Below are 27,821 nucleotides of genomic sequence, written 5' to 3'. Positions count from 1 at the left end.
ACACACACACACACACACACACACACACACACACACACACACACACACACGTATATGTTGATGTGCTCTGAAAGGATGAATCTACAACTTAAAAAAGTTTTCAAAAGTGTTTCATATTCAAAAAAATAGATTTTTACTCACTGTCCTCTTGAGGGAGCTGTGACTCTTGTTTCTTCAACTCTTCCAAGTTGAAAGGACTGCAGCTGTGCAGCAGCTGGAGAACCTCCTCCCCGGGGGACAAAACACTGAGAAAACGTACACAATAGGTACATTAAGACAGACTACTCTTGGATGTCATAGACATGTTCAAACAGTGTTAGTCATGTACACACAGAAACCTTGATTCCAATCCTCACCTTGATTTTGAGGCAACATACTGTTTGAAAAAGTTTTCCGCAGATCTCGTCAGTTCTCTGTAATTAGCCGAACCTTCCAGTTCTCCCTGCATTACAATAAAATTAACTTAACACAGTTGAGAGATGCTGAGCAAATATCGTAAATTTAACAATGTGTGCCTACATGCCTGACCTAATATTCCAGGTGTGGTTAAGTAGCTACTCTTCCTCTTGACCTTAACATTCAAAAGTGTGACTTACTCTGAAGTAGCCATTCCTTTTCAGACTGTCAATAAAGCCTTTCCACTGAGGGTTACAACTGACGGGGGCATCAGGCTCTGATGATGGCATCCTGCACTTAGAGCACAGGATCTCAAAGCCATGGGCCTGGGAGAAACACACAGACAGACTCAGACACAGAGTCAAATACAACACTAAAAGGCCACCTCGCATTCTACATGATGCGTAAATGTATTAAGTCAAAACGAGAATCAGAATGAAGAGACACAAACACAGACAATGGCTCACCAGTTTCATGCCGAGCTCTTGGGATTTGTACTGGGGGTGAGAGCAAGGAGGCAGGGTGAAGCCGCTCCTCCGGTCTGGGGTAAACTGTTGCTGCTGCAGCTGGGCATACAGGCAACGGGTGAATGTCACCTGGAAAGACACAGACACACACATAAATAGTATAGTACAAGGTTATAGTTTGCATAAAAGAAGGATTGGAAAACATTACACAAAAGCTGAAACATATTAATAAAAAACTAAAACACAACCAGGAATTACAGTACACAAACATTGAAGCAGTATTTTAAAATTATTTCCTTTCTTTGCTTAGACCGCTACAATCATGCATCATTACGTGTGTTTACCGAGGTGAGGACTCTTGTATCAGGAGGAAAGGTCTTGAAGCTTCGACACGCCTGTAGATCTACTGGATCCCGCAGGTAGAACGCTGACACTGCAGGGGCGACCAGGTCTGGTCGTTGGGCTAACACCATGGCGATACCCGATGGTATGAAGCAGTGGGCACGATGGAGGCTAGCTTTAATCTTCTCTGGGTACCTATATGGAGAATAGACATTGACAGGTTTTTTCATTTTTGACACATTTACAGTACCTGCTGATACCAGTCGCACAATCTTTTTTAACCACTTACATTAAATATGTATGAGGCTTTTAACAAGCTATTCTTATGCTTCTGCATCTGTTTTATCAAGTTTGCAGTGAAGAAGTATCCAACATTTATTATTCACTTTGAAACATTGCATTCTGACATTTTGCTTTTTTCCTCTTTAGTGTAACAATACAGAGCCAATATGACCAGAGGCAGCTGATGTAGTTGTTTTTATTGTGTACCTTTCATAGTTTAATATTCAATATGGCTAGTCTCAGACACAGATACTGAGGATTAGGTCAGATCATCCCCAGTGAGAGCGTATATACTTTTCAATTACGTTGAATTTGGAACACATTTGTGTATTAAAAATAGACTTTTAACACATGGAGGCGTTCTCTCACCCGTCTAATCGCTTCTTTAGGACTGAACAAATCCCGGGGCTTGCCTGACAGCACTCTGGGTGGGTGGAGAGCAGTGCCAGAGCTTGTGCCACACTTGGCACCACATCTTTTGAAATCCCCACTGGACTGGATTTGGAGGGACAGGGCAGAATATGCAATGTACCCTTATAAAGAAAGACCTGTAAAAGAAAATGAGTGGGAAAATAAAGACTTACATTTATTGTAAATACATGAAATGACAAGAAAACAAACAAACTAAATATTTATAAAAGGGTCGTACAAGTGGTTCTGCATGTTTTGTAGAACAACTTCAATAGTTCTCAATAGCTGAGTTCAAAACAATTCCAAGTCGAACAATGCACAGGTGGACTCAAGACCGGACTCAAGTACTACAGCCCTGGGGTATACTTTGGAAAATGGTTAGTATTTAAAGGGCTAAGACTCGCAAACCCATTGGTATGGTCTTTTAAACAGACATACCAATGAAAACTGTGATAAAGACAACAAAAGACCATGACCTAATTAAAAATTACGTATGACTCACTCTGTTCTCACTGTTGTCTGGATTCAGCCATTTGGGAAGATAATCTGCTGCCTCAATCAGAAGAAACTCTCCATCATTGTCCTCAACTCTTCACCCACACAGACATAAAATGGGAGTTAGAAGCACAGAAACAAATAAGTGACACACAAACTGAACGAATCCACGTTTAAGCACTCAAATCATCCATCCATCCATCTTCATCCGCTTATCCGGTAACGGGTCGCGGGGGCAGCAGCACCAGCAAATCATTCCTTTTTTATTTGTTTTAAAAACCATAACCTCCAAGCACATTTGGTTTCACCTGGCTGCGAGCTCCGGGAAGGCTTCTGTAATTTGCTGCAGGAGGTAAACGATAAACCACTCGTCCTCCACATTGTCCCCAAACTGAGTGCGACCTCCAATGTAAGCCGGGACTCCACCTGAACAAAAAACACATCAGCCTTTAGTGGGGGTACCAACATTGAAATGAATTCCTCTTCGGAGGTGTTTTTGACATTATACCTTTCTCAGGATGATACTTGAGGTTGAATGACTGATGCTGCCAGATGTTTTGTATCAAGAGTGGGGCAACCTTTGCCAAAATCTCCTCTATTCGGCGTGTGAGCTGTTCCTCAGTCTGCTGTGAAACTGAACTGTCTGACTGGATCAAGAAGAGTTTGTACAGAACCGTGTCCTCCTGAATCACTCTCCTCTGTAGGGCTTCCATAGTGGTATTTAGTTTAAAGACACTAGAGTCAAATAGAAAGCAAGAGTTAGCTAAGTATCAGCGTTAAAGCCCATGTTGCAGGTTTAATTTCGCAACGAGAACGTAAAGGCTAGGTACGTAAACGTTAACAGCTAACGTTAACAACAAACGATTTATTACAGGACCATCTCTTAAAAGTGTCGGTCAACCTTAACGTTACCTTGTCTGTTTTTATATGTTATTTGTTATGTTGATGTAGTCCGTAGAGATTTCAATGCGGAAAAAAACTTTCAACTTTTCTCATTTTTACGCACGTCGCTAGCACGCCATCTGTCCCATCTGATCTGTGTTAATGTTTAGGTCCTACTGTGAAATGTACTCGACTAAGCTTATGTCTGAAGAGCGATAGTTCCTACGTTTTGTATAAACTAATTCCCGCTGTTCTACAGATAAAAAAAACAACCCAAATGTACACTGAAAATAAAACGTAGTTTATTGAATTCAATGAACGTGATATAACCAATAAAACAATGTGCATTTTGAGTTAGGTTAATCCACCAACGACAAGCGGGTACATTTCAGAAACGCAATCAGGTTGTCGCAATGGATTCTGGAAGTTGTAGTGAAATATCCAATCGTCTTACTGCTATTTTGTGGTAGTCCGAAATCTATTTCCCGTGAGACAACGGACACACGGAGCTGCGTATCCATGACAGCCGTATTATTGTTGTTAGCTGTGCTAACATTAGCAAGACAAGCCTCTGAGGTGGCGATAGCCTGCTACATTACGTTTTTAAGATGTTAACCTAATTTATTGGAAACGCCTGGACCATTCCCTATGATAATTTAATGTAGCAAGGTTAAACCAACGGGAAATTTTGTTTGAAAATTCATACAATGTTGTTCGTTCCTTGTTGATGTTTTAACTGCCCGTCCATGTAGCTAGCTAATGTTAACGTTACCTAGCTTATTTTTTAGCCTCCACCTCCTAACATTGGCTGCAACCTTTGGAAACAACGTTAGCATCTGTAGGCAAAGCCACGTCCAGCTTCCTTGCACTAAGGGCGTTCATCTGCAGACAACAGGAAATGTCAGACCTCCCTCCAGACTGTCCCCAGCGAGTCCAGGATGTGGCGGCAAGGATGAGAGACGAGGGCTTGAGCCTATAAAACGGAGACAAGGGAGAATGATTTCACGATACAACAGAAGACCTGTATCGCACAAACTTGAGATGTAAGTACTGAAAAGAAATGATCAGCGCTGAGTCTGGTTGTGTACCAGCTGAGCACTGTAAACAAGGTGTTCTTAGCTTTTTTTTTTCAACGTTACCAATCACCCTATTATTTGAAGAACGGTATTTCCTTGGTTGATGATGTGAGGCTTTGGAAAATAATCGGCATTAAAGTGAAGTCTATTATTTGCATTTCAAGGGCTAACATGCAAAACCACCAGTGTGATCCATTCAATAGATAAATCAAGGCAACACGAATTATGATAAAGATCACATGCATGTAGAACATCACCATTATGTCTTTTTTTAATCATTTGATCACCTAACTCTGTTTTCCCTAATTTCTGGATCCAACCACCTGGAAAGACAGTCACCTGCTTCAATTGTGTTTCATGATGTTTTGTCATGTTACTGTGACTGTAAGTCCATCACTGTTAATAAACACACCACTGGTGGCCTCTCCAAAATGTGATTACAACCTCTCTGTTTTCATCAGACTTTTTTGATTAATCTTTTCAATCTGTGTTTTATGCAGTCGCGGGTTGTCTCGCAGCAGCCTTGATCACCACCCTCTCCCAGAGGAAGCAGACGATCACCAAGCACCTCACCGTTACCTCCATGATCTCCAGGAAGCTGTCTCCGCTCACAACAGGTAACTGAGTCCTGCTCATTCTACAGACAGGCGGACAGGGCTTGATCTGTAGGGAGATAAACCTTGGCAATGCCAAAGTAAAGCCAAGATGAAACTACTTGCCACTAGTACACAAATATACTCTCTTGCCTGTGTGTTTTGTAATGGTACACCGTCTTGAGTGGACAGCTGATTCTCAGGGCTCTCGCCATGTGAAACAGGACACCCAGAAGCAGTAAATTAATTGATATCACATTGCCTCCTTCCGATGTGCAGTTAAAAGAATAAATAATGAGTTAAGCTGTTGGAATATTCCATTACTTTGACATTTGCCCTTTGTTTTCCACTTTGAAACCTTGCCATTCTTTATGTCAGCAACCACCAGATGTATGCGGCCACATAACAGAGACTGGGTTTATTTTGTCACACTGTCAAGGTGTTTGAATATACTTGTTAAATTCACTAAGTATACATGAAACAGATGAAGGTTTGCTTTACACAAACCTCACAACTTCCTTGTCCTTTCTATGCAGCTCAGAGACATCTGCTGCCTCAGGACACTCTGACTGTCCCACCGTCATCTCAGTAGACTCCAACCAGTCCTGGTCAGGTATCCACAGCTCCACAGGCACTGGCATCTCCACAGAGAGAAGCTCTGTTTTCTCCTGGGGCTACGATGTAAGTCTACTCCTTCATGTGAAGTGATGGTACCAGCCTGGCTCTATCACACAAGAGAGACAACACTGTCTTCCTTTAGTATTTTTCCATCCCATCCTTCTTCTGTTGCAAAGAAAAAAAGACTCCACAGACATACTTTTGTGCACAATTTAATGTCAGATTTTGATTTACTTACTAACATTTGTCACCTTTTGGCAAACCTTAGGAACACTATAGAATGACAAACAACCTCTACTGTACTGTAAGGTAGATGCCATACTTGTCTGCTACTTCTTTGTATTTGCAAGTCGTAAATCCACTGGGTATTGGCTTTTTAATCAGGCTGTGCTTTCTAGCCTCAGCTGGTACTACAAGACTTTTCCAGGACTCAATGATTTATTTAGTGCGTTGTCCTCAAGCTGCTTCTGAGAAAGAAAGAAAAAACCCAAGTTATGCAAACTAACTCACTCTTAACACACCTCTTTCCCCCTGTCTCTCTCTCTCAACATTTTTTGTCAAAGAATATGAACAATCCTGCTTGACCACAAATGCATACATCCCAAAGGGTTATACGGTCTAATTACTATGTACGTTAAAGCTTGCCGTGTGATAAAATAACAAAGAATGGCGACGTTTTGCCAATAACTGATGAACAAACTGAAAAGCAGCTTTCAGTCATGGAGCCAGTGTACGAAAACAGAGGAATGACTAGATTTTCTTCCAGTGTCTCTTTTTTTTCCATCCCATAGGAGTTCGACAAGGCAGCATCACAGCAGGTGCAGCACATGTTTGAGGAGATTGACAAATTTCTGTACGAGGGGAGAGGCAGCGGGGGAGGGATACTCCAGGGCCTGCAGGATGAATGTCAGCAGTGGGCCACACGTTTCCCACATCTTCGGTATGTTATCCACAGTTTGCTACCAACCTCCTGACCTTTTACTTCAGGGTAGCAGTGGGATAAAAGATTAATGCTGCCATTCCGGTATAAAAACATAATTATATTACTAAAATATTCATTGTGTGTGCCACTCAGGATCCTGGGGACTCAGCTGATGTGCCCCAGTGATGAGGGCTTCCAGTGGTATGCTACCTCAGGGAAAGACAGCTCTGACAGCAGCCCGTCAGCAGGCAAAGAAAGCAGTGTGAAATCCCAGGAGAAAGATAAGGGGGGCATAGAGTAAGTCTTAACTGCCCGGATACAGTGACACTGGTTGACTGTCTGATGTCAGAAGGACACATACGGTCAAAGTCCACCTGTTAAATAAATTTACTTGATGTAAGGAACTACTGTTTGTTGCTTTCAATATTTAAAGAAGTGTGTTAGAAATACTATGCCTGTCTATCTCAAGTGACTGTTGGCTGGCTGTCCACATGACTGTGAGTGCATCAATCAACTATAGAGGAGTCCTGGCTGACTCTGTGGTTTTGTGACCTAGATGCTCAGGCTTCTTAATCAGGTTTGTGGGTCATCGTGGGTAGCTGTGATGAATAGTTGCTAGGAATGCGACTTATTGGACTAAGTTTACATTAAGGAGTTTATGTCAGCTATTTTGTTAATGTCACTATGCAGTGTGATAGCGTGAGCTTGTGCATGCATCTCTCTACTTTAAAACAGTTAAATTTTTTCCGCCTGGAGTTGTCCATTGAATCTAAGTTTATCTATGATTTATAGAAAACGTACAAGATGTGTTGGCTTGTGTCTGGGAGCTTACAGTATATATTAACATGCTTAACTGTGTGTGCCTTTGTCTTGGGGAAAGGTTGAACGTGCAGGGCAGGAGTTTGGCACTGATCATGTCCGCCTCAGCTGAATTGGATGAGCCTCCTGGCACCTCCAGTGGCTCCAGCAGTCATGACAAGCCGAGAGTGATCGAAGTGGAGGGTCTGATGGAGGAATACCTGGCTTTTGATAGCAAGGACTTGTGAGTTACTTTCCTTATGCTACAAAGTAATGTTCCTAAGCCAGAGTCTAAATCTTAACCTCAGCTGTTTTGAATGATTTACTATATCTGTATTTTGCAGGGAGGACGAGTGGGAGCTGGATTGTTCGGAGTCTAGTCGGAGGTATCACTGTCTGCCCCCTGTCTCTCCATACGGCTGTCGCCATCAAGCTGTTCTCGACCTGCTGTTTGATGATGTGTGGTGGCAGCTGGTTGGTTGGATGAAAGAGCTGGTTCAACGCCACTGGGAATGCTGCACCTCAAGTAGGGCTGAATTGATTAAACCTAATTTTTGTAGTATATACTTGTAGTCCTAAGCATGGTATTTGGAATGATTGTATGTATGTTTAGCAGATGATGAAAAGATTTCTGGGAACTTGAGCCCCGTGCAGCATGATTCCCAGAATCCCTTCACTCTGCTGTCCATGCTGCCCACGATGCTGCCAAAACTCGGCCAGAACAGGGTGCCCCCGCTCACAGCTGGCCTGCAGTTCCAGGTCAGTGGTCTAAAGGGGGGGGGGCTGGGAGGAAGCAGGGTGCATCTGGGGGAGTAGACTGGGAGCCTCATCATTTCACTTTCATAACTGTCAGCAGTTCAGGAGGTCAATTAAAAACTTAAAAATTAAAAATGTTTCCTTTTTGAAAAGTCATCTATTAAGGCTTGTAGTGACCACTGTATTCACTTAAAATCACAAACAGTTTACATTTCTTTTCACTTTAGTAATGACTGCAGTATATAAAGACATGGCTTACTCATGTTGACTGGAACCCATTTTAGCCTTAAGGAGACTGACATTTGCTCAGCATTCCTAACTGTGAGGTCTCAGCAGGCTTTCACATGTCTCTGTTCCACAGTCCACACTTAATTGCCACCTTTTTCACTCCTGCCTGTTGCTCTTTCAGTCTTTCAATGCTTCCGGATCATTAACTTGTATCACTGTTTTCAACCTTCCCTATTTACTCTCTGCCCTTCACCTCGCCAATGTATTTTGTGTACCTTTTTGTTCTTTTTGGTAAATTTCCTTTCCCTTCTTAATGCCATTCATTTTCTTTCTTTCTGTCTTTATTTCCCTCTGTCCTTGACCCATCTCCCTTCCTTTCTTCTATATCCACTATCTTCTTTTGGTCATGCATTTTTTTGCCCTTAAAGAACACAAAGTCAAGGGGCTCAAAGCACAAGTCCAGACGGAAATCCAAAAAGCAGAAAAGACCTTCTACTGTATGTAATTCCCTCTCTTAATGTCAAAATTGTGGCGTGTTGTGTGCACGCCGTCCATGGAGGCTCATTATCTTTTATCTCTAGAATGTGCTTGTTCCTATTGATTAACCCAAACGCATCACAACTGTTTAACTTTTTGAGTAACTGCAACTTATTTTCAACATGAACTACTTTGATTTTCATTAGATCTTTCTTTCACAACACAAATGTGGGAATGCTTTGTTTTGGTAGTTATTGCAGTGGTTGCATTTTAAATGTTGTGAATGTTATTTTTGGTTGGTTGCATACATGGCAGATATATCACTGCATGATGAATAACCGATTTTTTGACAATATGCTGTGTTGTACTTATGGTAATAACTAACCATATGGCCTCCATAAAATGCATTATTTGAATCTGACCTGGTTTTCCTTCCATATTGTGTCTTGTGTCCCCTCTTCTCTCTCTCTCTCTCTCTTCCTGTCTTTCCTTATCCTTTTATCCCTCTCCTTTACCATCCACCTCTCCCTCAATCCTATTACTTTGTCCCCTTCATCTCACACCCCTTCCCCAGGCTGGAAGGGTCCCGGTAGGAGCAGCAGCGACCCAGCACAACCTAAATGACCTCATCGTGATTCATAGCATCCCCCTGCAGCAGAGGAACCTGGGTGTGCTGGACAGAAACCTGTATGGACACATTTTACTCTTCTAACAAATGAGCAGATCCATCACCACACATTTGTATATTTGCGACTTTGATCTTTGAATGGGAATAAAAATAGGCATAGATGTCTTGTATTTCTTGTTTGCCATGTACAGGTAAACACAACGCCTCACTCATGCCATGTCTTTGTCCCTGATCTTAAAACCTTGTTTGGCAGAGGACACTGTCAACTTTGGCAGCAGTTGGAAATGCACCATTCAGCAATTGTGCTCCACTCTCTTGTTGCCATACAGGGAGCCAGAAGAGCGGACGTCTCACAGACCAGACTCCAGCGTGGTCCCCTCCAGCAAACCTCGTCCTCGCCGAACCCTGGAACAGAGCTCTTCCTCTCTGCCCCGCCCGGCACAGTCTGCCCGACGCAGAAACCCCCCTCCCCGAACACTCCTGCCACTGGTTCCCAGCCTGAGTCAGTCCAGCGCAGCAGTATCCATGGATGAAGTCATACGTGGGACACGTCTGTGAGTTTTAGAATCATGGGAACCTCACCAGCCCCACCCAAACTTTTATCTTGCTTTCTTCTTTCATTCTCCCCTACAATCTCTGAAGTTGTTGAGAGGCAGAGTGAGATTACTTTGAAAACAGACTCCCTTTCAACTTGTGCCTTATCGCTCTGTGCAGCAGAATAGGGGGGGTGGTAGAAGTTTCATGTGTGAAACCAACTTCACGGATGAACTTGTTATGAACTGCAGGTGACAGAGTAAACCTTAAGGGTCCAATATTAACGATTTATGCAAACTGCGTTAAGTGCATGGCGCAGCTGTGTTTAGGGTGTGTCCAAATGCACTTTTGCTAATTTGACGGCGGAATAATGGGTCTGTGGGCATGGTTCATACATAGACAGTTAAAAAGGGTTCAAAAGGGTTGGACTTATTCTATAGGTGTGTTTTGGGTGTAACATGCAATACGCCAATAAGTGCGTCATTTCCCATTCCCTTTAACAGCCAGCCGCGTTTGTACCTTGGTGCATTGCTATTATGATGGCGGGTTTGCACCGAATTTTTTTTATTTGTAATCTTTTGCGCGTGTGTGTGTGTGTGTAACAAGCAAGGTTTGTATCGAATTGTGGGTCAAAAATCGTGAACCGAATCGAACCAAAGTTTGGTGTATCTTTACAGCCCTAATTAACTTGTGGTTTTATTTTTACTTTCATCACCGTGAGGCTCAAATCCAGGAAGTCGCTGGGCCTGGCCAAGAAATAGTCAGGTGTATTTGCTGTAAAACTGCCTGTAAAACTACAACTTGTTTTTACACTTTGTTTTATGTACAGATTAAACAAAGAAAATACAACACATTAATTAATGAGCTTCAAAAGGACTGGTAGTTTGGTTTAAAAAACAATCTTTGGACAGAGCCAGGCTAGCCGGTTTACCTTATGTCCAGCCCCATGCTAAGACAAGCAAACTGTCTCCAGCTTCATATTTAACAGACAGATATGAGAGTGGGATCTTGTCATCTAACTTTCAGCCAGATTTTCAATGTCAAACTACTCCTTTAATATCACAGTTCTGTCACTTTAGTATCTTGGTCATTAAATTCTATGTGGGGAGGGATAACTTCAACCTTTTATTGCACTTTGGCAAAACAAAGCACTAAAGAACAAACATTAGCTACAAATCACATCCTGTTTTATTTTTTTATTAAAACTGTGGATGCTATCACAAGAAGTCAAATTCTAATTTTGACTATCATCCTTACACCTAAGCTGTACATTTTCTCCCAAGACATTTTTTCAGGAAAACGTATATATGTTGGTGCCATAGATGCAGCATAGAACAAACTGTATATTGTCTTTATAGAAGTGTGTGTCTTCCACAGACCCACAGCCAGCGACCGCCTGACATCTCCGCTGTTGCCTCTGAGCAGGAACACACTCCTTCCCCCCATCAGCGCTGGGGACGCAGAGTCATCTCACTTGGGACAGCAGTCCAAACCTACACAGGTAGAGTACTGCACAACTACTTAAACAGCTACACTAACAATGAAAATACCTGTTACAGCACCTGAACAGAAACGGATATAAAATGAAGGCTTTCTGAATAGCTAACAGGTTTATAAAATCCACCAGTAACCCGAAAGTGGTGAAGTATGCAGCCTAGAAACAATTATAGTGTAGCATTTATTACATGCATTGATCCACCGGTGACCAACTGTTTAAAAGACATGTGTATTTGTTCATAATTTCCATCCACCCAGCGTCAGAAAGGCCCGTCCAACCGTGCCCACAGTGCTATAAATGATGAAGCTGGCAGTTCAATACCAAGGGATCGTCACCACCTACTGGACGTCTTCTCGCGCCCCAACACCACTCACACATACAGGGTAAGATGCTCTTTATTATCACAGACTCCTGCATACACATACGGCATAGTATCACAAGTCAATGATTGTGTGCCTTTCTATGAAGAGAGGTTTTCTTTTATCAGGTTTAGGTGATCAGTGGGCAAAGTTTATATTCTGTATTTTATGATCAGTGTTATTATTGTTTGAGTGTCAGAGACGGCCCTGGATGACCCCTGATTTTGTTTTCAGTCGGACACTCCGTATCGTCGTTCCTTCACAGTATTGGACAACATCAACCAGGGGCGGCCAGGCAGAGCTTCTGTGGCCACAGGTCAGAAATTCAACTAGAATAGTTGAATATGAATATGTAAAAAATGCTCCTGAAAAAGGGATGTGGTAAACTACTGGCTCCCAACCATTCTTTTTAAGACAGCCCTGTCACACAAGTAACACAAGTTCCGCTTCAACAACACCACATTATGGTTGTTTTCCACTGATAGTTTAGCAATCAGTTTCAAGTAGGGCTGGGAAATACATTGATATTATATTTATATTGTGATAGGAGACTAAATATCGTCTTAGATTTTTGAAATCGTGATATCGTAAATGGCTTAAGTAGTGTTTTTTCCTGGTTTTAAAGGCTGCCTTACAGTAAAGTGATGTCATTTTCTGTGTTACCAGACTGTTCTAGCGCTTCTATTATTTTTACCTTCACCCTCCCACCTTACTCATTATATCTACATTACTTAAGATTGTTCATCTTAAATCTCATTGTGAAAAAGCAACAACTGTCAACCCTGTAATATTACCACAATATCGACATTGAGATACAGTATTTGGACAATATTGCAATATCTGATTTTCTCCAAATCGCCCAGCCATAGTTTTAAGTGTTTATCCATTCTTTTTTAGCTTTTTTTCTTTAAATGTTTATTGCTAATCACTGAGACTCCTACTTTTCATCTGCCTGTACTTGTACTACATATCCAGTGTCTGTGTTAGATATGGGTTTTCTAGTACATCAATTAATCTCTTATGCATTCATTTATTTGTCCATCCCACCAGACTCTCTTGGAATTGGTGTGACTGGCATCAGTCTTGGCATCAGCAGCTCCTCTTTCTTGGAATCGTTTTCCCACCACCCCTTGGGGAACTTGCCCATCAAAGACGAAGAGGAGCCAGACCCCCAAGCCCCAGTCCCAGGTCAGTAGATTAAAGCACTGATGAGACGCCAGACTTGGTTCTCAAATAAACTATGAATGAAAGGTTTCAGCAGCTGGCTTCAAGTAAGACGTACCTGATGGTAAGATGATTGAAGTCTATTCAGTATCTTCATCAACTAATTTTTTATCTTCCCTCTTTCCCACAGCGCAATTGGTGCCTGTGTCAGTCCCACCTCGGTCTTACACCAGGGGTGGCATCTCATCCAGAGCCAGCAGACCCGGCTTGTAGTTTGCCTCCAGACCCTTCATCTTTATTCACCACAACAAAGTAAAACACTCTGCAGCATCTGTGCCCACTACACTTTTTTCTTTTTACAGAAGTAGCAAAATAGTTTTTTTCAATATTATGCTGCTTTGGTGAAGTTTTTGTTAAGAGGCCTATTTTTGTATTTCAGAAATCAGCTTATGTGGCGGCCAAACACATTCTAACTTCATCTTCTTGTACAGTATGAGCTATGTGTGTGGAAATTTGTACCATATATGTATGTATGATCTGAATGTGTATTTATCTACGTGATATGTGAATGTACAGTATATTATCCTCCTTGGTGTGTTGTTGTACTGGTAAATCACTATGCAGGAAATAACACATACACCCAGGCAGGGATATAGGGGATAAAAAGCACTTTCCCCTCTCTGATGCTACATCAGAGAGTTTGGTACTGTATCTTTTATAAGGAAACAATTTTCAACCGCCCTGTTAAAAAAACAAAAAAAACAGCCTCTCATTGCACACATGAACAAGATATGCCACCTTAATAACGGTTGGTTGCCTTTCTTTCCATCAAAGCTGTGTAAATCATAAATCAGAAGAGGGAATGAGGTGGCTGAACATCTCTGCAGCTCCCATGCTTTTACTACACCTTGAGATAATGTAGGAATACAAGACTCAGTTGGAAGAAACTGTAAATCACTAAGGGATTCATTCATCATGTCTATACAAAATACTGTCAAACTACATTTTCCTCATTACCTGAGCAAAGCCAAGTGGGGATGCATCAGGGTTACTGCACAAAGGGTAAATCCTCCTTCATTTGTTAAGATATCAGACAGCCATGCTACAAAAGGTGACAAAGCTTGAAAATCAGAGCTTTTCTTAGATTCTATTTTGTACAAAAAAATAAAAAGATGTGTACAAATGTATATAAATATGAATTTATTTGTGTTTATGAAGACTTCGACCAAACATATACATGACAAAAACAAAGAATGCATTTACATTTTGATAACATCACATAAAAAGCTACTGAGGCCAGATAAAAGACATACAGAAGGGCGCAGTTAAGCAGAACGCTCTTATTAATCTAAATGGTGTTTTGGATTGAGTGCTGCCATTTCTGTACATCGTATCTGCTATAACCATAGCCTGTACCCTCCTTACTTTTTTCCTCTTTTTCCTCTTTGGGACTTCCCACTTTTTTTCGAGTATTTAGCTTCCAGGTCAGACAGGAAACTGTTGAAATTCTGCTCTCTTGACTTCTGTTTTTGCTAGAAAATAAAATTAAAAAGGATGGTTATTGAGAGAAAAACAAACAAAAAGATCCCTAACCATTTCAAACGTGCATATGAGTGGTTTACCTTAAGCATCATCACAAGACTGTCATCCTCATCACCGAGCCCCATCTCTTTCTGCATTTCTTCTGCTTCTTCTCGCTCTTTATTAGCCTGAAAGGTCAATTGCCATCAAATTACTGAGATTAAATATAAAAATTGAAAAGTGTAACTGTTTTAGAGGCATCTTTTGACCATCTAACAGTCCCGCAAGAGAAAATCTAGCTATACATATAATACCAGCTGTAGGGCTGTAACGATATGCGATATGAAACTGAAAGCGCGACACTCAGATCCACAAATCAGTGAGAAGGCAGAATCGCGACACCCCCCCTTCCAACTCCCAGAGTTATCCTTTCTGTCCAGATCACATCACAAGTTGCATTTTAAGCTCCTCCCGTTTTCTGCTTGCAGAGAGCTACGTGACCATAACTATAATGATGAGGATTGGCAAGTTAAATCGTCCGTCCGAGAGTAGGCAGAAAGACACACAGCTGACAACCTGCAGGTGGAAGCGGTGGAGACAGGCGTTTGTCCCGCCCCCACATTTGGCCAGTGTCAATTTCGGACCCTGCACAGCAAGGTGAAACAGTAGCCATTTCATTTACTTTGGAAATGTAAGAGAACATGACTGAAGAAGAATTTTCAACATGCTTTAATCATCTCTACAATGGAGTTTAGTTCTATTTGCTTTTCAACAGTAGGCTATTTTGTTACAAAGAAAACAGAAGTGTTATAGCTTTGGCACTTTATTTATTTTACTTAGGTATTTTGTTAATAAATTGCATGTTTATACAGGTTTTTCAAAAGTTAAAAAAATACCCCCCCCTCCAAAAAAAAGAAAACTAATGAAGTTTTGTATTGAATCGTTGGTTAAAAATCGTGATCTGAACAGAATCATGGGTTTGGTGTATCATTACAGCCCTAATAAGCCGTAAAGATTTTAAGACATTTCTCACCCTCTTCCTACGAGCCTTCTTCTTCTTTTCACTCTCATGCGTAAACGCTGGAAACGCTGTGACTTCTTCACTCTGGATGGCAGCCTGGATGATACTGCAGAGCCTAGGCTCATCATCCTGGGAGCAGCACATGGCCGAGTCTATGATGGCATCCATATTTCCCTGGTGCTGCACATACAGCTGGATCACATCCTGCCGCTCCTCATCAGAGCCCTTATAGGTATTCTCAAATTCAAGGATGTCCTGCAATGTAATCTAGGAGATGGATGGAGAAAAAAAACATGTATGATAGTTGCTGTTCAAAGCAATACAAGTATGTTAATATGATATTTTATGACGCTGCAACAAAAACTAGTTGAAAAAGTTAGCATAACCATTATCCCTGGGTAAGGATATGTTGTAGGCTTTTATTTGTTGCTGTTGTGCAGTGGTCATCTTAAATAATCTGGTATTTTAGGCATGTTTTTAAATCATGTTTTGTACTGTGGTGTCTATTTTGTTTAAGACTCCTGGAATACAAGTGACTCGCTCCATGTGTCACATCATTGCATGTATAACACAACAACAAAGCAACGTGTGTGACTCATTATTAAGTCATGTTAATACCAATGAAGAGAACATCTGCTGTGCTCCATTACCTTAGGGAAGAGCAGTCTCCAGTAGTCTTCCCAGCAGCGGTCTTGACTCAGGGCGTCGGACTCTTCATCCACCACCCCCTGCTCATTATAAACAGCTCTCTGCTCCTTGTCGCTAAGCACTGCGTACAGCTTTCCCAACACCTGGAGGGGGAAATTAAAATGAGGTGGGACTCAATTACAGAAAAGTAAGGTGTGTATAATTATTATACGCATTATATGAGTAATATAAAATATGTGAAGATGCTTAGAACTATTGATTGTCAGCTTTAGAAAGCCACATAGGTTTAGATGACAATACAGCATGGGAAATTTGTCAATTCCCTGTATAACAAAGCCATTCACTTGATTGTACTTGCACATTTTGGGCAGTGCTGCAATTCATATGGAGATATTAATATTATGAATAATATGAATAACAGGTTTGTCAATGGCATGAAGTATTGTAATCTGTCTAGTATTGAATTCACTGGACACTCAAAAAATACAAATATTTGCATCTGTTTATCTGATTTTTAAACGTATTGAGAAAATGCATAACGTTACCACCATATATACATTTTGTGATCTAAAAATACATAACGTTAAAACATAAACTAGAATGTTATCTTATTACCCTTTTCTAATCGGTATTATTATGCTGCTTATATTGGGTTATAGCCATAGACTGGTATAAAACATTAATATAATACTATTATTAATATTTACAGTCTATGTTAACGCTATAGCGTTAACACATTTAGGATTGTTGAGATATTATCCTTAGAGTAACGTCGTGTAATAAAACTGGAAAATCAGCACCAACGGTTTTTCAAAACATAACGTGAGGCATAGCTGTCAGGTCATCTAACGTTAGCTGCAATTATACCAAAGCTCTTACAAAAACGCACATAAATAAGTTAAGCATTGACGTTAACCAATAAATAAGAGGGGGGCATGTCAAACCGTTAACGTTAGTGACTGCACACTGGCATCTAGCTAGGGTTAGCGTTGCTTAGCGTTAAGTTAGCAAACGTTAGCTTGCTAGTTGGCTAAGCTAGCTTGTGTTCATTATGTGTGTACAGTCTGACAGCCAACAACAAAGAGCGTTAACCTGAAATTTCTCCGTGGCCAGCGGGTCTTCAGGTGCCCGGTCTGGGTGGACTTTCAGCGACACTTTGTAGTAGCTCCTCCGGATCTCGGTCTCGGTTGCCTCTTTGTTGATGCCGAGCACCTCGTACAGGTTAGAGGTCTTGAAGAGCTCCTGGCAGCGCTCGAGCAAACCCATTCTAACAGCTTTGATCGAGTAAATGGATCCGGCAGTATTTCCTCTTAAGCGTCTACGACTTTTTTACAGTTGAGTTGTGAGTTGTCTGGTTAACTATCCAGAAGTTCAACAAATCATATTCCCTGCTTTCTCTGTGTTGGCAATCAATTTGGCGCGCTGGCCTGTTATCTTCCGCCAAACGTACAGCGACGTGCTTACGTAACAAGCACAAGCGCCATCGTATTGGTTATCATTACCGAATTCGTCAGACTATGTAATGAGGCTCTGATGAGGACTTATGACAGCTTCTACAACTAACTGTACAACAGATAGAGGTTGGTTTCTGCAAAAAAATTGAATAATAATAATTTACAAATGTCTCGTTTTTTTTTATTTTACTTAGTTACCTATATTCTTCCGGACAATATGTTGTAGGTCACTACTGTGTATGTTGTTGATTTCATGGAGTTATAGGCTTCTCATCTGTCAGGTGCCAAAAAGTTAAACAATGCCTGGCATAAATATAAGCATGCCTCTAGACTCTGATAATCCCAATTCTGATTATTTATTGATAATTATGAATGTATTTAAATGTATTTTATATTTTAAAACTATTACTCAGATATCATTTTAAATTGTTAACTCAAACCTTTGCAACATTAATATTAGATTTATGATAAACTTAATTTACACTTTACACTGTTATAACTTTAGCTGACTGACTTTACTCACTTAAAGTATCATAAATTTGTCTTTAAGAAAGAGAACAACCAGACAAGGCAGGACTACTTCATTGTATCAGAAACAATATTTAAATACCCCTGTGATGTTTTAACCTGAGTCTTCACAATGACTATACCAAAATATCGACCTATAGGTTCACAGTTTCCCTGAAATTAAATTTCACATATTTGAATGGCACTGAGCTGCACTACTCAACATCTGTTACAATTAGAGTGGAAGTGAAAACAATTTGACAGCAAGAAAATCTAATTTGAAAGTCCATTTACATGCATGCATCACTCAGTCAAGAATGTACAGGTACCCTAGTATTTATTGGTGCGTTTGAAGCAGCACAAGAATACATCAAAGACAATGAGGCAAGTCACTAAGTATTTTTCACTGCTTCATGCGAAAGCAGAACACAAAGATACACACTGACTTTGAACTAAGCATCTGTAGATTGCACCCATCTGTGTTTATAAGCCTGTACAATATGCAGCACTGGAGATATACAATGCAAACCCCCCTGTCTCAGATGTAGTCCAATTATTGCCCCATCTGTTTCTGTTGCATATTTGGCACAGTCTCTGTTGTTGTTGTTGTTGTTGTTGTTTTTGTATTGACATTCTGTCATCATAAACCTCATCTGTCCTTTGTACTCACACAACACAAAATAAGCAGTTGGACAACTGGCACATCATCATCATCATCATTATCATCAACAATGAAAAACAAAATGATGAAAGCACATAAGTTGTATTGTAAATGTTATGAACTTTTGCTGGTGTGCAGATCATTCTCCTATGCCATCCATCCACTTGCATGGATAGTGCTAGTGGAATTTAAATAAAACCATTGCTCTTTCATGGAATATTTCCTTGTTACGGTAACAGCCTCTCCACAACAGTCAAATGGCTTTGTTCTCATGGTCAGTCTCATGTCCGTGGCCGATGCATTTCCCCCTAAACTGGGACAGTCTAAAAAACAACCTGTAGGGGGCGGCAGCTCAGCATTCCTTTCTGGTCTTCACCATCTTGCTGGCATATTTAATAGGGATCCCCCAGCGTCTCATTAGATAGACATCAAACACATAGGCCATCCCTGGTTTCAGCCCCCCGATCACAGCTGTAGTGACGGCCCGCAGAGGATTCAGCTCCTGGAAATACTTGCAGAGAACCCTCTCGGTGTCAGAGCGGGACTCTGGCCCCAGACAGGGCGCAGTTAGAGCTGATGCTCCCCCTGTCTCTCCTTCGCGGTCTCCCAGGTTTCTGCGGTACACGCAGTACAGGTTTCTTTGCTCTGTGACCATCCACGCCAGGGTGACACTGTTGCAACCACGCAGCCGGTTGAACGATTTTATCTGCAAGGTTGAGGGCAGAGCTGGGACCTCTTTGCGGTGGTAGGCTGAGGAGGTCTGCATTTTGACTGAAGCCATCAGACCTCCTGGTAGAGCTAGGTCTGCAGCGGCAGAATTCTGGCCTGTAGTAGTTCCTTCCCTCTCCAAGTGGATGAGATAGGACGAACTTCCCTGGAGCCAAATGTGCACTAAATCTTCCCCCACTGCCTGGGAGGTCAAAACCTGACCTTTGCTGGACACGGTGACCTTAACCTTTTTGGCTCCACTGCAGCTCTGCAAGGTGAGGAGGCCACTCTGCTGCCAGCCCCGAGGACGGAAAATAAAGAACTGCTCTGAGTTAGAGCCTCTGTCACGGAAGGTCACCCACCTCAGCTCCCCTTCTCTTAGTGTGGTAATCTTCAGCTGAGCCTCCTCGTGCGTTTGAGCAAATGTCCCCTTGTACGCCATGCTGGTCCCGTTCAGCCTGTCGATCACAAAGACGTCAAAGTAATACTGGGTGTCAGGCAGGAGCTCAGAGATGGTGCAAACACTCTCGGTCCCCTGACACACACACTGGAGATCAGCATTATCATCAGCAAGGGAGGAAGGTGGACTCTGGGGATCAGGATGAGAGTCCCACTGCTGCCACCACCACTCTTTCAAAATTGGCCACACTGTCACTCTCCTCCTTTCCTTCTTTTCTTGTTTCTGGTCCTTCTTTTTCCTTTTGCTTTCTTGTGCAGCACAAACGCTGGGCACGTTTTGCAGAGAGTTGACAAGGACACAGTATTCATAGCTTTTCTGCGTCTGTGGGAGACTGGTTATCGAGGCACTGGGAGCCCAGCTGAGGGTGACACTGGTCATGCCTACGCCTAATGTGTGAACTCGAGGGTCAGCTGGGAGCAGAGGGAAGGCACCTGAGGGGCCCAGGCCTTCATGGAAGTACACTGTAGCTTTGCTGTTCTGCTGTTTGGAACGCAGCCTCAGGATGTAGATGGAAGCCTGGGGATGGGAAGGACCCCTGTAGGTGTCAACTGCATTGCCTGTGAAGCTGTGCATTTTTTCCTCAATCCCAGGACCTCGCCACCACACCTCGGGCATACTCTTTTTTGTGCTCCCTGGGAAGAAAGAAAAATGAAAGTTATAAACTCATAATTGATTCATGTGTTTTGCTTGTTGTTTCTTCACTTGGATGTTTGACCTTCACTGTGCAGAGTGATGTATGTGCAGAGTTTTCACATTCATTCGAGGACAGCAGAAAGTTTCTCTGTGCTCATGGAAACGCATGATTTATTTTGTGATCAAATTAATTTTTCTTGTTTTTTTTAAACACATTTAAGAAACAAACAGTGACAAACAATTACAAACAACACACTGAGACGAAGAATGCAACCCAGTGCCAAAAAAAGATTAAAAAATTAAAATAGAAATAATAATAATTAAACAGAGGAAAGACAAAACACATTCATAAACAGACACACACACAGACAGACACAAAACAAGGGACCAAACACCTGTTAGAGGACCTCCAACTCTCACAGAGTCAGAGATGCACCGCCACGTGTCCAGAGTTTTCCCCAGGGAACAATTAATCCGCGCCGTGGAGAGTTAAAAAGAAAACACACATCCAAAAAGGAAATGATCCACGTGTGGATAGACAGGTTGTGTGGCGGTTTCTGTGTATGATTTTCTGACATCACAACTGGTTTGGAAACCAATCGTGGTCCAATATGCAATTTACACAAGTGTGTTGTGGAGACTTGTTGCGGCCTCTAGTGCACATACACTGAGAATGGACTTTTCAGTGAAGTAGATATTGCATCTGGTAGTTTATATTGCAACAACAGTTTAGAATTAAGTATTATTGTGGTTCAGTGAGCAGCAATTGTCATTGAACAGACAAAGACCATAACTACAGGAATTCTCTTTCTACTGTGTGTCCTGTTATGTGAACACAGTTATACATGTGTGCGAGTACGCACTCTATTTCACTTTTAAAAGGAGGTTACAGGACACATTAAGCACTGCAAATTGCATAAAACAAGAACAACAGAGCACATAGAACCTGGCTGGTATAAAGAAAAGAATAAATAAGCCAATCAAGAAACACAATGTTAATTGCCACTTCAAAAATGGTTGCCTGTGTTTTCACTCTTACCTAAAGTGTTGTCATTTCAAAGTACACGCTCTTCACTTGAGTGACGCAACTGGCAAATAAAACCGAAAAACCACTCGTCTTCACTATTCATCGCTTCTCGAGATGAGAAGTTGCTCCTCAAATAAGACCAAATGTTACAGAATCAAAGTGAATAATTCAGGCTGGCGATGAGGACCCATGAGCTCAGGGTCTGAATGATTCATGTGTCATTTTATAACTTCATAATGTTATTTTACCAATAAGAGAAGCTTGTTTAGTTAACCTGGAAAAGTGCTCATGGAACACTGAGGTGTATTCCTTTTCCAGAAATCTGAGCCTTTTTAGCTTAGAAATTTGATTACTTTCATTTACTTTGAGTACTTATTGCCATGACTTTTTTAAATTTTAAACCATATTGTAAATCTGCTGCTTGATAGTATGTTTAGAGTTTATTTGATTTGTTTGGTTTGCGAAGCACAACATATTGCTGACTCGGAGCTTAGTTTTATTTTACTGTTTATTCAATGTTTAAATCAGGAGTTGGCAGCGCTTTTCGGTTTATGTGTGTGTTTTATGAGATTTTCAAATCCAAAGCCTCATATGAAATTTATGGCAAGGGATAGCATTTCCTGTGCTTTAAAGATAAACAAATGGGAATGTGCTGATAGGAAGATAAATAAAATAATCTCAGTAGTCTTATCTACCTGAGAATTTGTGACTTTTGGGAATCGGTTTATTGAACTATAAATGTGATATAACAGCAGTGGTAAATTTAAGCTGTGTCCAAGCTGCAATCCAAAGATAAACCATAGACCTTATATGACTTCTCAATTTGATCGTCCTTACAACTGTCCTACAACTTCTGGTGTTCCAAAAACTAAATCTTCTACAAACACAAAGTTAAGTGGGATAAAGATAGAGTATTTAGAGTATTTGCCCTCTTCTAAATCCCTATCTGGTATATTGTGTTGATAACATCTAATGGATCGCCCAGGCTTAGCCAGATGCAGTGATTATTTTCAGGGTAAGTGGGTGTCTGAGGGTGCAGGTTGTGGTCTTACTGTTCACTCACACTGCAGGTTCTTGAGGGGTTTGTCCTTCAGGGTGCGGGCTGACAAGCTCCATTCAATGGGGAGGTCACAGGGGCTGACAGTCACCGACATTGCCGGAGCCTTCTTCTTTAATGTGAAGTACAGCCTGTGGAGAAAACACAAAAAGAAGTTGTTGATTCATCACAGGGAATGTCAAAAAGATAACATCCTGTCTAAATTCAGCTGCAAGGTGATGGATGAGAAGACAAGATATCTTCCAGTGCATACTGCGCAACATCCTTTCATTGTGTTGGAGGATTTCTAGATACGATAGGCTGGTTATAATTTTTTTCCCCAAAAGCTTGAACAGTTCAGCTGGTCTTTTCATTTGCCTACATGCTGATCATTCATTTGATTGCAGATCAGGAGAGGTGACCTGGGACTCAGATGATAAGGCTGCATTGACAGTTTCAGATGGATATCTGCCTTCCTGCTGTAACTATCGGGGATCGTGCTTGGCATAGAAACTACTGTGTCCCTTATTGTGATTAAATGTTTCAAGAACAGTGCATGGTGGATTACAAATTTGCATTTTAGTTGGTATTTAACATTCCTGCTGTAATGGTCTGGTCTTATTATCAAAACAAACTAACCGTTTTGTTAACTCATGATGTTGAACTTATAACCTCCACAAGGACACCTGAATAGAGGAAGTATGTCTCTCATAAAGCCTAACAGTTATTAACATGCCCTTTCTTCACAGCTTGATGAAAATTAACCAGCCATGCGGTTATTTGTTAATAAATATTTGTTCTCCATCCTTACAAACATCATTATTCATGATTCTGTGCAGATGGCTGTGGTTTCCAAACAGATGTGCGACACTGTCATTCTCAAGGGCGCTTTGTGGCTTATTTAATAGAGTGATTAATTTCTGAATCTGTGTTTTCTCTCCATTATTTGCCATGTGGTTCTGCATGACTGCACTGGTGCACAGACTGTAGCACACAGGGAGATGCATTTTGCAATTTTTAGCTCCCAGTTTGAGAAAGCAAGCACTGGCACTGTTGGGTCGGGTTCAGGCCAAATGGGCTCCACTTCCCCTGGCTCTCGCTACAGTGGAGCTGGAATCAGCCGCTGTCTCCAAAGAGGTGGTTGGTGGATGGCTGATGACTTGTTATTGAAGTGGAAACAAGGGCAAATCTGCTGAGCAGACCTCAAGATTTATTCATGCACCTTCCATGAACTGCAAACAGAAATTGTTGTGGTTTGGCGTTTTCTTATATATATTTTGTCCTTGTGAACTTGTGTTAGTTTGTTTCCTCCCTGGTCTGGTGTTGTAGTTTCTGTCTTGTGTTTCCTTGTCAGTGGCTGTATGTTCCGTTTCCTGTTTTATTTTGATAGTCTGGTTTTCTGTGCTGTCTTGTCTTTGGTTTTACTTCCTGTGTTTTCCCGCTCCAGTGATTACCTGATGTCTTCCACCTGTTTCCCAGCCCTTTTGTCACCTGCCTCTCGTTATCTCATTTCCCAGTGTATTTAGTGTCTGGGCTCCCCATGTGTCTTGTCAGATCCTTTTGTGAGTTTGTTTGTTTCAGATGGTGTGTTCCACGTTTGCCTTCCCTGTCATCCATCTTACCAGTGTTTGTGTTCCGGTTTTTGGTTTTCTTATTCCTTGACCTTTTGAGATTTTGGGTTTTGTTTCCTTGGTGTTTCCTTGGACTCTCTTTATAAAATAAACCTTCAGCTAAACACTCTCCTGCCTGCCTGTCATCTCTGTGTTTGGGTCCTAATTCCACAACATATGTAACACAAATCTTCACTTTAGCGTGGTGTTAAGTTTCAAAAACTTCTTAACTTAATTTACTTCCAATCCCCGCCAGTGGTGGAAAGTACATTTACTCAATTTCTGGACTTAAATACATTTTTTTAAGTACTTTAGAAGGATATATCCAATTTTTGCTATGCTTCCACCACATTTTCAGAGGGAAATATTCAATGTTATTTAAATGATAACTTTACTTACTTTGCAGATTTTGATTAATAATAAACATATCAACAAATAAATTATGCATTACTTTGGGATATCATAATACTTTATTTATCCAGGGTGAAATTCTTTCACAAGCTACCCAGTAGTATACATTGCAATTAAAAGGAAACCGTCTTTACCTGCTGCAACATTATAGTCTAATTACTTTAATGATTGTGTCCATTTTGATGCCAATACATTTGTACTTTCTCTTAATTGTAAAAATAAGACAAATGGTATGAGTAAAAATGTAAATGCATGACCTTGTAACAGTATTTCTCCATTGTGGTATAGCTACTTCTTCTTTAGGTTAAACATCTAAGTACACGATAAAATTACCAACAGATTGTCAACGCAGGCAATTATCTGAATAGACTAGATCTGACAAGACCACCTGAATGTGTATTGCTTTGAACCTTTCCCCAATCCCATCTGTTAACCTACCTGTGAGTCCGACCTTTGGGGAGAGTTACAGAGGTGATCTTTCCTTCTGGGAACCATGTAGTTGGGCGAAGTGGCACCTCATTCTCAGGTGCCAGGGATGCGTGGACCTGGGTCCATGAAGAAACACAAAACAGTGCCAAAGCTGCACTGAGACACCACGACAGGAACATGAGTGCCATGACTGGTTCCTCCTGTCTGTCTTCACTCTTAAAGTTTCCTCAGTGGCCACGTCTTGGATATCTCCCAGGCTTTGAGAACGCACAGTGGAAAGGTCAAAAACATCAATCAGAGCCCATCAGCAAAAAACACACACACACATTTCTACTGTACCGTTAACGCAGACACTAAAGAGCTGTAGCGGCTGATGATTGATTCATATGAAAGAAACATCCTATCCTATTCAGACAGAATATTTCATGCAGTGGAATAGAAATTATCATTCCATTTTTACTCTGGGATGTGTGTGTGTATAGCACAGCTTGACACTTACTGTAAAAATTCACACAAATTTTCAAAGTGCAAAGTGGGTTGCCAATATCACTCTGAAGTCAATGCCTTTACATCTACATTTCTATTTTTAGTCGGGGGAGTTCAAATGAGTATGTTCTACTAATATCTTTCATCACGGCTTTTAGCAGCCACTTTATCAGTAAGAAAGTGACGCCATGCTGATGTGGAGAACACAAACAACACAAGAAGGTGCTCTGATGCAGTTCGAATAAGCAGACATGAATGCGATGTCTAACAATGCTTGTATCACATTTCTGCGTCTTTTTTCACTTCTGTTCTATTTATTTAACAATCTATTATTGTTTTTCTTTCTCCTGTTTATTTTTATGTGTGTATTTAGGTATCGGTGTTTGATTGTGTGTGTGGTTGTGATTTAGTGATAGTGGATAGGATGATTACAGGTCCCAGTGTTCTCCTTGCTCCCCAGAGAAAACATTTGTTCAAAGTCACAGAGTCTTCACAAACACACTCCCCGCCTTCCTCTAACAAGGTGTATTATGTCAGTGCTGTGCCCTATAGATCAGATGACAATCACAGCGTAACCATGGAGGCGGCTACAGAATGTACATCTGAGTCTTTTGGGCCCAGAGACACACAGAGATCCAAACTCACAAACCGTTACTCAGCTACAAAGTCACACAGAGGCGCCTGCTCATTATCCTTGCAAAAAAAGAGCAGAGACGCATAAAGCTTTAACTGAGAGACATGCAGTGGCAGAGAGGCATATTGAAATGGGAGGGAGGAAGAGAGGAAGGGGAGGCTGAGGAAGAAAAAGCTGTGGAAATGGAGAGCAATGAGAGGAGGATGTTGGATCCTGGAGTAATTAGAGGGAAGGAGACGGAGACAGGAAAAGAGGAGAATGTACAACTGGAAAAAGAGAGGGTTGGAACCATTATTGCCATGCAACAAGGTTGCAATGAACTTGTTTTGGTGTTTTAGTCAAACACATGAAGCTGATTGGTGTTTACTTCAGCCCTCATGTCGAAAGAGTTCTAATGTGTCACATATTACTAGACGGCTGCACAACCTCACACTCCCCCCTCATTTAGTCTTGATAAAAAAAAAGCTTGGCGGGCTTGTTTCTTCATAACGCACCCTCTTATAAAATATGCATATGGTTCCCCAGCAAATTATGGCCAATTGAATTTTCATAAGGCAAAAAGGCTGGGTCTTACAGAGAGAGGGAGCTTAGAGAACTTAACCACCGCCCTCTATAAATAAATACACACTCCCCTTTAAACACAAGAGCTCATGACTTTGATGGTCCCGCTCACTCTCTGCTCGTTTTTTTCTCATTTAGTTTAGTTTCCTCTTTCCATTATATTTATCCCTGACAGTTAAATGACTGCATTTAGTCTGGAAACTGTTTGGGTTTTAATTAAGGATATTTCAACCCAAACTCTGTTTATCTTTTTCCTTCTTTTCTGACTGCTTTTCACTTCATTTGGCACCCCCTTGTTTAGAAGTTAATGTAGGCTCAGTGTCAGAGGTAAAGGTTGCATTATGTGTGCTATCTGTCTGCACACTGTATTTGCTATCTTCTATCTCCCTGAGCTCTGGCAGGACCATCTGCCTTCTGTTATCTGTGGGTAGAGACAGATTAAATGTCATGGGGTGGTCCCTGCAGGATCCTTTGTCCCCCCCCAAACTACTATGGGCAAAGAACTGGCCCGTGGTTCATGGTGGGGGTTGACGAGATGATGGCGGGGGAAAAAAATGCTATCAGCCTGGAATTTAATAAGATTTTACGGCTGATTTTCTACCTCGCTGCATATACATTTGAATATATTAATCCTCCCTTACTTTCATTGTCCCTTTGTGCCTGTATTTCTTACGCCTTCGTGCAGGATCATGCCCTTTCTTGATGCATACTTTATGTCTGCTCTATCTCCGTGATTGCTGCCCCACTCCACATTCATACTTTTCTTTTCATGTGACAAGATAGTCAGAGAGAAAAGACAAACACAGTGAGTAATAAAATACACAGATAACTGATGAGCACAGTCTTTAAACATGCTGTCAAGATGAAAACGATCCCGCAACAAATGAAAAGTGCCCTGCATCTGTGTCAGCTTTTAAAAAAGCCCTCCAGAGACCACACACACACACAAAAACACACACACACACACACACACACACACAAAAAAACCACACACACACACACACACACATAAAGAACTGTTCCAAAGGAACAAGTTGCTGACTTACACATCCAGTTGCATTTAGAGACGCTAATGCGCATGCAGGCAT

At 41.3% G+C, this 27,821-nt stretch overlaps 4 protein-coding genes across 7 annotated transcripts in view; 1 reads left to right on the top strand and 3 right to left on the bottom strand.

Annotated features, from left to right (window-relative positions):
* The window catches only part of ecd (ecdysoneless homolog (Drosophila)), a 5,817-nt gene extending 2,340 nt beyond the window's left edge, over positions 1-3,477 (bottom strand). The window contains exons 1-10 of the mRNA XM_032541015.1: positions 3,306-3,477; positions 2,902-3,128; positions 2,702-2,819; positions 2,401-2,488; positions 1,857-2,035; positions 1,208-1,400; positions 864-992; positions 597-722; positions 357-442; positions 142-245 (exon numbers count right to left, since the gene is read on the bottom strand). Coding sequence (XP_032396906.1) covers positions 142-245; positions 357-442; positions 597-722; positions 864-992; positions 1,208-1,400; positions 1,857-2,035; positions 2,401-2,488; positions 2,702-2,819; positions 2,902-3,106 — 1,228 coding nt within the window. The 5' untranslated portion in view covers positions 3,107-3,128; positions 3,306-3,477. The remainder of the gene's footprint in view (positions 1-141; positions 246-356; positions 443-596; positions 723-863; positions 993-1,207; positions 1,401-1,856; positions 2,036-2,400; positions 2,489-2,701; positions 2,820-2,901; positions 3,129-3,305) is intronic.
* A 233-nt stretch (positions 3,478-3,710) lies between these two features.
* fam149b1 (family with sequence similarity 149 member B1) lies at positions 3,711-14,116 on the top strand. Of its 4 annotated transcripts, none has more exons than XM_032541011.1 (16): positions 3,711-4,318; positions 4,852-4,968; positions 5,481-5,625; positions 6,354-6,502; positions 6,638-6,781; positions 7,365-7,526; positions 7,627-7,808; positions 7,896-8,041; positions 8,695-8,763; positions 9,318-9,430; positions 9,701-9,925; positions 11,283-11,406; positions 11,661-11,786; positions 11,997-12,078; positions 12,813-12,950; positions 13,117-14,116. In XM_032541011.1, exons 1-16 carry the CDS (start codon positions 4,035-4,037, stop codon positions 13,197-13,199), a joined length of 2,289 nt encoding a protein of 762 aa, XP_032396902.1. In that variant the 5' UTR covers positions 3,711-4,034; the 3' UTR covers positions 13,200-14,116. The 4 variants fall into 4 exon arrangements, with proteins under 4 accessions (XP_032396902.1, XP_032396904.1, XP_032396903.1 ...); XM_032541012.1 differs by having other exon boundaries at positions 3,714-4,318; positions 7,899-8,041; XM_032541013.1 differs by lacking the exon at positions 8,695-8,763 and having other exon boundaries at positions 3,713-4,318.
* Positions 14,117-14,289: 173 nt separating this feature from the next.
* On the bottom strand, positions 14,290-17,570 carry dnajc9 (DnaJ (Hsp40) homolog, subfamily C, member 9). Its single transcript, XM_032541021.1, has 5 exons — positions 17,209-17,570; positions 16,119-16,259; positions 15,481-15,735; positions 14,549-14,635; positions 14,290-14,458 (listed from the first exon to the last, which is right to left on the bottom strand). The coding sequence occupies exons 1-5, from the start codon at positions 17,380-17,382 to the stop codon at positions 14,348-14,350; spliced, it is 768 nt and encodes a 255-aa protein (XP_032396912.1). The 5' UTR covers positions 17,383-17,570; the 3' UTR covers positions 14,290-14,347.
* Positions 17,571-18,397: 827 nt separating this feature from the next.
* The window catches only part of ndnfl (neuron-derived neurotrophic factor, like), a 10,083-nt gene continuing 659 nt past the window's right edge, over positions 18,398-27,821 (bottom strand). Inside the window, exons 2-4 of the mRNA XM_032541016.1 lie at positions 25,062-25,311; positions 22,630-22,754; positions 18,398-20,538 (exon numbers count right to left, since the gene is read on the bottom strand). Coding sequence (XP_032396907.1) covers positions 19,091-20,538; positions 22,630-22,754; positions 25,062-25,240 — 1,752 coding nt within the window. The 5' untranslated portion in view covers positions 25,241-25,311 and the 3' untranslated portion in view covers positions 18,398-19,090. The remainder of the gene's footprint in view (positions 20,539-22,629; positions 22,755-25,061; positions 25,312-27,821) is intronic.

This window comes from Etheostoma spectabile, chromosome 17, assembly GCF_008692095.1.
Source record: "Etheostoma spectabile isolate EspeVRDwgs_2016 chromosome 17, UIUC_Espe_1.0, whole genome shotgun sequence".
In the NCBI taxonomy this organism is placed as follows: domain Eukaryota; kingdom Metazoa; phylum Chordata; class Actinopteri; order Perciformes; family Percidae; genus Etheostoma; species Etheostoma spectabile.
Note: the sequence above shows the minus strand (reverse complement) of the source record. Positions and strands in the feature narration are given on the sequence as shown.